Raw genomic sequence first — 9,899 nt, 5'->3', positions numbered from 1 at the left:
GCTAATAAAGATCTAAATGATAAAATACATGTGTATGTAAAATAATTGGAATAGAAGATCTGAATACAGTATAAAATATAAGCTATGCAGAGATTCAAGAAGTAAAAACATGAGAATGCAGTCCAGTTTTATTTGTTCTAACCACAGTGAAAGGGAACATGGTGGTTATTGTATATGGAGGACGAGACCTGATATATCAATAAATAAATAAATACATCAATAAGTGAATATATAAATACATAAATAAATAAATACATAAATGCTTTACATGTATTTCTACATTTCTGTATTTATTAATGCATTTATTCATCATTTATTCCTGTATTTATGTATTGATATGTCAGGTCTCGTCCTCCATAAGTGTACAGTGTGGTCTCCTGATAGTAAAACCTGCTGGTGAGAGTGATACAGCGTCACAGCAACACCTTCGACTCTCTTGTGTCGTTTTTGGCCTTTTATTTTGAAGGCATCGACCGGAAGCTGGGGCGTGGTAATGACGAGTGGAGCAGCCGAGCGCTGAGGAGTAGAGACGGGCCGGCAGGTGGATAATTCACAGCCTCTTCGTCTTCACGTCTCACCTGTTGAACGTTAAATAAAGCGACAACAGGTCGATTCTCCATCCGCAAATGTCGCGCTGCTGTTGAAACGTCGCCCTGTGCGACATTAAAGAAGAACAACATCAGCTCAGAGTGGACAAAAGGACACAGCCACGCCGCCGCAGTCTGGACTAAGCAGGTAGGCTATTAATAACTGTGTATGTGAGTGTGTGCGTGTTTGTTTGTGTGTGTGTGTGTGTCGTAACACAAGCCGCTTATGTTTTTACTTTACGTCAGAGCAAAATAACAATAAAACGGCGGAAAATGAAGACAAACTGGTCGCACGTTGATGCTGTCACTGTCTACATCACGAGTGTTTGTGCTCTCGAGTGCGCTAACTGTAACACGCTAACGGCGACTGTGAGGAGAAGTGACTGTGAGGCCTGTAGCGCCGCCCACAGTAAACAAGACTGTGTGTGTGTGTGTGTGTGTGTGTGTGTGTGTGTGTGTGTGTGTGTGTGTGTGTGTGTGTTCTTGTACTTGCAGCATACTGAGGACCAGTGAGGGTTTTTAACCAACAAAGTGAGGTTATTTTTACAGAGTGAGGACATTTTGGCCGGTCCTCATTTTGTTTTCATTGAAATCACTTCCTTAGGTTGCAAAAAAAACCAAACTTTTTGGACGACATAGTATAGTATGACATTTTTGACAAATTTTGGACCAACAATTTTGGGTCAAATTTCTTTTTCACATTTTGGACGGCATAGTTAAGTACGACGTTTTTTTTCCAATTTTGGACACAGTATAGTGGGACGTTTTTGTCAAATTTTGGACCAAAAATTTTGGGTCCAATTTTTTTTTCAAATTTCAGACCAATTTTCTTTTTCAAATTTTGGACCAAATTTTGGACGGCATAGTTAAGTACGACGTTTTTGTCAAATTTCGGACCAAAAATTATGGGTCCAATTTTTTTTTCCATTTCGGACCAATTTTCTTTTCTAATTTTGGACCAAATTTTGGACGGCATAGTTAAGTACGACGTTTTTGTCAAATTTTGGACACATTCTTTGTTTCAAATTTTGGACCAATTTTTTTTTTCCAATTTTGGACCCAATTTTTTTTTTCAAATTTTGGTCAAAAATTTTTTTTCTAATTTTGGACCAAATTTTGTACAACATAGTATATGACATTTTTGTCAAATTTTGGACAATTTTTTTTTTTCAAATTTTGGACATTTTTTTTTTTTCAAATTTTGGACACATTTCTTTTCAAATGTTGAACGACATAGTATAGAATGACGTTTTTGTCAAATTTTGGGTAAAAAATGTTTTTGTCAAATTTTGGACGGCATGGTATAATATGACCTTTTTGTCAAATTTTGGACCAAAAATATTTAAAAGAAAAAAAATCAAAAAGGTTTTCCAGCCCTTTTTGCTCTGGGGCTCCACCTGCAGACATTCTATGGTACTGCAACCAGTAGTTCTTTATAGATAGATAGATTCGTGAAGTAGATATTTGTAATTGTGTTGATTTATAAATTGGAAATGCTGGTCCTCCCTTTGTCAACACTTTTACCTGGTCCTCAGTATGCAGCAATTACAAGAGTGTGTGTGTGTGTGTGTGTGTGTGTGATGTAACTCTCTGGAGTACAGGTCGATTGTTGGTTAATTTCCTCTGACCTTTTGTCGTCTACCCTCATAAAAAGTGAATAAAAACACTTATAAAGATTAAATAAACAAATACAGACACACTTGTATTAAGTGCCTACACATATGCCATACTATTTTGTGACATTTCCTTTCCTTAAAATTATTACAAAATAATTTCAAGTTATTACAAAGGTTATATATATTGTCTACTGCTGCAGTAAGTTCCTCCATCATTTCTACTACAAACGTGCTGACATCTAATAATTCTGATGTTGCTAGTTGAGCAACCACTACCTAACCACTGTTAGAGACTGTAATGGCTTTAATAATGGTGCTCTTTCACCTGGTATGTGAAAACAACCACTTCTGCTACTGCCACTCTTCCACTTCCTACTTCTATTGTTGTCATATTATCCCTACTGCTGCTGGCATGACTCATTCAAGCTCCATATAATAGAAAAAAATAACATACAATCTTTGTCGTGATTCATCATTAAGAAAATGTTTTATTTCCTTCTACTGCTGCTATTAAAAAAATATATAACATTAGTATTAGTAAGTGCAAACCACAATGACTTACTTAAGCTAATTAATGTGATGCTCCTTTTCTGTTCCAAGGTCACTTTCTTACTGTGAGAGGAGGAACCTTGGAGTTGCAGCAATGTTGTCGGCGGAGGAGATTCTGTGCAGCACGCAACAGGTGATTTCAGGGCTAGAGGCACTGAGAGAGGAGAATTGCGGCCTTCTGGAGAACTTGCAGCAGGTGATGGAGAGCCAGTCGACTCTGGAGAGCAGCAGTGTGGAGCAGGAGAAGAGCGGCATCATCTGTCAGTCGCTGGAGAGGATAGAGCTGGGGCTGAGTGAAGCTCAGGTACAAGCAAAGGAATGGAAAAGGGTTGCTTCAGATTAGGCCTTTTAGTTCATTAGTGTATTCACTTTAAATTAGCTTTAGCTTACAATTAAAACAAATAACTTGGCATTTTAGAAAAAGCATTTTCTTATGTACACTATGTTTTAATCCTGTCTCATACCCTCAGGTGATGATGGCATTGTCTGCTCACCTGGGATCACTGGAGGCAGAGAAGCAGAAGCTGCGAGCTCAGGTGAATTTTGCTTCAAGGGTTTTGATCTAACTTTTCAACACCAAAAATCGTCAATTCCTCAATTTCTTATTCTTCTCCTAACCCTCCTTAGTCTCCTTCTCCTTTTTTTTTAATTTAATGTCCTCTGCCTCCTCTACAGGTGCGTCGCCTCTGTCAGGAGAACCAGTGGTTGAGGGACGAGTTGGCCAGAGCTCAGCAGCGGCTGCAGGACAGGGAGCAGGTGGTGGTCACCCTGGAGGAGCAGAACAAGCACCTGCAGTTCATGTCCTCCATACGCAAATATGACCAGGACGAGCTGCAGCAGGTGAGACAAACTAAAGGCATGTGCAAACACAAAAACGTATTGTGTGATCTCACAAGATGGGTAGTTCATCAGGTGTGCAATTAACAAAATATTTAAATGTGAACTTGACAACATTGTCTTTATTTAAGGCTTTCATGAGGTACATGTTTTGTATATGATATGCATTGAAACTACTGTGTGACTAAAACCTGAGACTTCCGCGACTTTTCGAGTTATGTTGCTAATAGACAGGCGAAAACTTATTTACCTCTTGGCGGAGGTCAATAAATGAATATGCTGACTGGGCAGAGCTACTTCTTTAGGGAACATTAAGTTTGGACGACATAGTATAGAATGGCGTTTTTGTCAAATTTTGGACCAAAAATTTTGGGTCCAATTTTTTTTTTCATATTTTGGACAATTTTTTTTTTCAAATTTTGGACCAAATTTTGGACAGCATAGTTAAGTACGACGTTTTTGTCAAATTTTGGACCAAAAATTTTGGGTCCAATTTTTTTTTCATATTTTGGACAATTTTTTTTTTCAAATTTTGGACCAAATTTTGGACAGCATAGTTAAGTACGACGTTTTTGTCAAATTTTGGACCAAAAATTGTGGGTCCAATTTTTTTTTCATATTTTGGACAATTTTTTTTTTCAAATTTTGGACCAAATTTTGGACAGCATAGTTAAGTACGACGTTTTTGTCAAATTTTGGACCAACAATTTTGGTACCAATTTTTTTTTCAAATTTTGGACACAGTATAGTGGGACGTTTTTGTCAAATTTTGGACCAAAAATTTTGGGTCCGATTTTTTTTCAAATTTCGGACCAATTTTTTTTTCACATTTTGGACCAAATTTTGGACAGCATAGTTAAGTACGACGTTTTTGTCAAATTTTGGACCAACAATTTTGGGTCCAATTTTTTTTTTCAAATTTTGGACACAGTATAGTGGGACGTTTTTGTCAAATTTTGGAATGTTGAATGTTATATAGTGTTAATTTGAAGTCTGATGTTCAATCTGTTAGCAGTAAGTTGCTACATTTGCTGGTTTACCAAAATCTAAATTGTAATTTGAAACTATCAAATCAAATTATCTAATCCAAAAGAAAGGGTTTATACTTACCTGTCATAGATTGTTTATTTTTATCACTTAATTTATTAACATATGATGGTGTCTCATGCTGCTGCACATTTGAAATCTATGACACATAATGAGATTATATATCTGCAGTTCTTGAATATGTGTGTGTGTGTGTGTCCTTTCAGGATGATAAAGACACATCCTCCAACAAGGGGTCTCTGGATGATCTCTTTCCTACGGCAGAGGAAGAACAGTCACAGAGTAAGTTTCTGCTGGGGTTTAAAATCATTCATAGTTTAGATTTGATAGGCACATCTTTGTCTAAACAAAGTCAGGTCAACTAGTTTAAATGTTCTGTATCCACAGATAAACTCGCTGTAGTATGTAATTGTACTTACACCGCTTTTGATATTTTTGAGGGACGTCTCTTAACAACACAGCAGTTTTCATGCAGGGATGTCACATTTTGAGCATGTCCATTCCATGCAGTGATAATGATTTTCTAGGGAAGGACATCAGCAAAATCTTTATACTCTCATTCAGTAAGCTTGTTCTTCAAAAGTATCTTTAAAAATGAATGTGTCAATGTTGTATAAATAAGACTCTTATTTTGAAAACGGTACATGAAAACTGCATGAGTCGACAGCTACGTAAGACTTTTTAAAGCTGCCATGTAATAATAAAACACCATCAGAGATGGGGAAACTTTTTTCTTAATGTGACCTTAACATTATTAATGTGTTTATTGCTGTACAGTGTCCCAGCCTCACCACAGTAGTGCAGCAGCTGCAGCCCAGCAGGGTGGCTACGAGATCCCTGCTCGCCTTCGAACGCTCCACAACCTTGTCATCCAGTACGCGTCACAGGGACGATATGAAGTGGCCGTGCCTCTTTGCAAACAGGTGTGGCTTTGGTTTGGGTCCTGTAACATGTTTCTGAAACCTGTACCAGCTCTGGCTCCTGCCCACAAGGGAGGTTTTTGTTTCCCCCGTATCCACAGCCAGGGATCTGATTGTAGCCTTATCCAGAGATTAGAATTTGCTTTTTATTTTCTCTTTATAATCCTGTCTCAACAGGCCTTGGAAGATCTGGAGAAGTCTTCAGGACACACACACCCTGATGTAGCCACAATGCTGAATATACTGGCGTTGGTGTACAGGTGAGGTTGGCGTTGTCTGATGATGGAAGATAATCTGGTTATACCATGTTTGAAAAGTTGTATGGTCTTATAAAGGAAACCTGGATTACACAAACACTAGGAGACAACCTTAGACAAAGACTTCATGATAGAATGAGAAATAATAAACAATAATAAACAACATGTGCTTGGAACAAGAACTCCCTCATTTAAACCATGTGATTTAAATTTTTGTGTTTTGTTTTTTCTTTAGAGACCAGAATAAATACAAAGAAGCAGCCAACCTGTTAAACGATGCATTGGAAATCCGGGAGAAAACCCTTGGGATGGACCATCCAGCTGTGAGTTCACTTCTGACATAATGACTCTAAAATGTGTTTCTTTTTGGTTGTTTTTATTTGTTTTTACTTTATTTTGACGCACAGACTAACCGGTTTAGGATGTGATGTATATTTTGTGCTTGTGCATGTACACACACAGGTGGCAGCAACGCTTAACAACCTGGCAGTGCTGTACGGGAAAAGAGGGAAATACAAGGAAGCGGAGCCGCTGTGTAAAAGAGCTCTGGAGATTAGAGAGAAGGTGAAAACACACACACACACACACACACACACACACACACACACACACACACACACACACACACTTCTAACAATCTAGTCCACTTGTACTCCGGTCTCTCGGTGGCTGATCTTAACATCAGGTCTGCACAGAACCATTGAGGACATCTGTACTTGCACCGTCCACATGTAGGTGAAGGTTCTCAATCAACCAGGGGCCTCATTTATAAAACTGTGCGTAGGACCGATGTCAAAATTGGCGTACGCACGAAACACAGAAAGTGCTTACGCACAAAAAAAGCCTGATTTATAAAGCAATGCGCACGCACGTCCTACGCCGATTTCCCTTTATAAATCACAATCCACTCTAACTGTGGCGCACCTGTTTGCGGGTCATAACACGCCCATATTTGCCTATAAATATTCAGAGAAACGCCCCTCATCAATATTGATTCATGACTGAAATCATGCCGAAATCAGAGAGAAAGGCCAAGGAACGTAATTTCACCCAGTGTGAGGTGGAAGTACTTGTCGGGGAGGAGGAAGGCTTTATTGTTTGGTGTTCTAGAGTGGCAGCATGTGGCGGATAATGTCAGTGCTGTTGCCTCAGAAGGTCGGAGTGTGACCGAGGTGGAAAAAAAGTGGTCAGACATTAAAGCGGAACTAGACCGGAAGTTCCTATTATCGCTGTTTTTTTGGTGTGTATCTGCGTCATTACCTTGTTTATGAAGCCCTGACGGTTCGAAACAAACAGTTCAGCCACTGCTGAGAACGTTGTGTTTTATTGTAATCTCGGGGTAATAGTTACGTAAGCAGTGGTTCTCCTGAACAACCGATAGTCCTGCTCCGGGCACTAGTCCGGGCACATCCGGTTACGTACATTGAACCGCAGAAGAAGAATAACGTCCGTTGTGGAGGTGTTTCACGAGCGACAGTGTCTTCTGACTCTGGGTCTGACTCAGGTTTAAAGTCATAAAGGGACTGCGGCGGGGAGTCGTGAAGAAGCTATTTTTAAACACTGTTAAAACAATGTTTTGATAATGAGGAGCAGTGCATCCACCGTTCCAGGGGGGCGCTGCGCTTCTGAGAACGGATGTGCTGGATAGTACTGGCCAATCACAAGACTCTGTCTTCTGGGGGTGAAAGTTCACTCTGAAATCTCGCAGCAGAAAAACACTGTCAGAAAAGAGGATTTCTATCGGCTAGTTTACAGAAACTAGAAGGTTTTTGACCATAAAAACAAGTTAATATATGTAAGTAGACCTCCATAACTAACATTTATGTGCAACAGGACCACTCTATGTGACCTTTAAAGTAGACGCAAAAAAGTGCCTAACGTCACAGGCAGAGCATCTGTGCCACGGGCGGGGGAACGGGCCAACCGGAGCTCACCCCGCTGGAGGAAAAACTGGCGGGGATCATCGGGGAATCCCTCCTGAGTGGAGTGGTGACGGAGGTGGAGGGGGACACCGATGCAGGTGTCGTGCAATGTAGGTAACCCCGACAGAAAGTGTTGCCGCGGAGGCGGAGAAACAGTGGTGCGCTTGCTTTCACTCGAGTAAATTAAAACAATTGCATTGTTTAATGATTTATTTTATGTATACTTCAAATACTACTCTATAACCTCTGGCAAAGATATTATAAAGTATTATTTTACATCCTCCGTGTTATTTGTTGACCCTCAGGTCCTGGGTACAGACCACCCAGATGTGGCCAAGCAGCTCAACAACCTGGCTCTGCTGTGTCAAAACCAGGGGAAGTACCAGGAGGTGGAGCAGTACTACGAACGCGCTCTGCACATCTATCAGAGCAAGCTGGGACCAGACGACGCTAATGTAGCCAAGACAAAGAACAACCTGGTGAAGATGGGAGATACTATGATGTCTGATTTATTTTTTTATATATCACATGGAACTGGCGTTTTCTCTTATCTTCATGTTTACATCGAAGTTTGTCATCTTTTACTTACGAGACGTCTACGCTATTACATACAATATCAATTACTGCTAATGAAATGACCGTACGTCATTTGTCACTTTTCCGTTCACATGTTCTCTCTTTGCCAGGCGTCATGCTATCTGAAGCAGGGGAAATACAGACAAGCTGAGGCTCTTTACAAGGAGATTCTGACCAGAGCACATGAGAAGGAGTTTGGATCTGTCGAAGGTACAACACTTGATATTTTTAAGTAGACAACATTGCTGTATATACCTTTTTATAATAATTTAAAAAAACATTTTAAATTTACACGGGTGATTCTTATTGACACACGGGACATAAAAATGATGTCGTACAACTGAACTTAATGTTTTGTTTAACAGTTTACAATCTCACTATTCCTGTTGGTCCTCTTGACAAAGCTCTGTCCCTCCCATATCACTGAGTTGTTTTACCTTTTACAGAAACAAAACTTTAAGCAGCAGATGTTCACGTCACAATAGTAATAAATGAGACCATCATGATTTGTTTTACCATATTATTAGGGCTGTCAAAAGATTAACATTTTTAATCAGATTAATCACAGGGTAGCTGTGGATTAATCACGATTAATTGGCATTCATAAATATGCCAAAATAAATCTAATTTTCTCTTTATATTGTTGCAGGAACAGAGAGATAAATTAAGTATGTGAAAATATAAATGTTAAGAACAATAAAATACTGTAAATAACTTGTAAAAACCTATACAAACTTAGTAAAACATAAACATTACATTGTAAAAAAAAAAAAACACATTATAAGACAATATAAATAAATAGAAAAAATGCTGTAAATAACTTTTTTTTTTAAAAACTATACATTGCACTTTAAATAACTCACATTATAAACAAAATATAAAGTACAGAAGTTAAATAGTTTTCTTACTAAACCCACAGCAGGAAATTCCTCATCAGCACTTTGAAGCACTGCTTCTACTAGTTAGCGTTAGCGTTAGCGTCAGCTAGCATTCTGACGCTAACATTAGCTGCTGTCTGTGTCCCCGTTAGTTAGACAGTGACTGTTAATGTTATGATTATATCATTATCTGCACCAGTAGCTCCACTTACAACTGTGTGTCTTTCTTTCTTTTTTCTTCCTCTTCTAACTTCCTGATTGATAACTCCTCTTCATTTTCCTTCAGCTTCACACAGGTTAACGTGAGGAGACGTGGGGCCTCTTTAGGGAGGTTTACTACTGAGATGTCGTTGCAAATCAACCCTTGTTGTTTAAGGGAGACAGGGAATCAGCTGCTCACTGATGCATTTAGGCTCCGAGTGTTGGGAGCCCCCCTATCGACTCGGGGCCCCAAGCAGTTGACCGCTGCCTTGAATGTTCATAAACTGCACGTCTACCCGTAGCGCGATGAAAGTGCGTTAATGCGTTAAAAAAATTAACGCGTTAATTCCACAAATTAATCATCCTGCGTTAACGCGTTAATTTTGACAGCCCTACATATTATCTAATTGTACTACTTTGAAAGTTCAACTTTAACCTTTTACCACATCATTAGTTTTACATGAACTGATCTTGAACCGTATGATCCACCAACAGTATGACACCAAACC

At 39.1% G+C, this 9,899-nt stretch overlaps 1 protein-coding gene across 1 annotated transcript in view; it reads left to right on the top strand.

Annotated features, from left to right (window-relative positions):
• Window positions 1-670: 670 nt before the first annotated feature.
• The window catches only part of klc3 (kinesin light chain 3), a gene marked incomplete at its 3' end in the record, with an annotated part of 10,949 nt that continues 1,720 nt past the window's right edge, over window positions 671-9,899 (top strand). Inside the window, exons 1-11 of the mRNA XM_083887247.1 lie at window positions 671-735; window positions 2,804-3,056; window positions 3,223-3,288; window positions 3,428-3,592; window positions 4,843-4,918; window positions 5,414-5,559; window positions 5,734-5,816; window positions 6,049-6,136; window positions 6,276-6,377; window positions 8,041-8,214; window positions 8,422-8,521. Of these exons, the coding sequence (XP_083743373.1) occupies window positions 2,847-3,056; window positions 3,223-3,288; window positions 3,428-3,592; window positions 4,843-4,918; window positions 5,414-5,559; window positions 5,734-5,816; window positions 6,049-6,136; window positions 6,276-6,377; window positions 8,041-8,214; window positions 8,422-8,521 (1,210 nt within the window). The 5' untranslated portion in view covers window positions 671-735; window positions 2,804-2,846. The remainder of the gene's footprint in view (window positions 736-2,803; window positions 3,057-3,222; window positions 3,289-3,427; window positions 3,593-4,842; window positions 4,919-5,413; window positions 5,560-5,733; window positions 5,817-6,048; window positions 6,137-6,275; window positions 6,378-8,040; window positions 8,215-8,421; window positions 8,522-9,899) is intronic.

The sequence above is a fragment of the Microchirus variegatus genome (genome assembly GCF_963457635.1).
Source record: "Microchirus variegatus genome assembly, chromosome: 3".
In the NCBI taxonomy this organism is placed as follows: domain Eukaryota; kingdom Metazoa; phylum Chordata; class Actinopteri; order Pleuronectiformes; family Soleidae; genus Microchirus; species Microchirus variegatus.
Note: the sequence above shows the minus strand (reverse complement) of the source record. Positions and strands in the feature narration are given on the sequence as shown.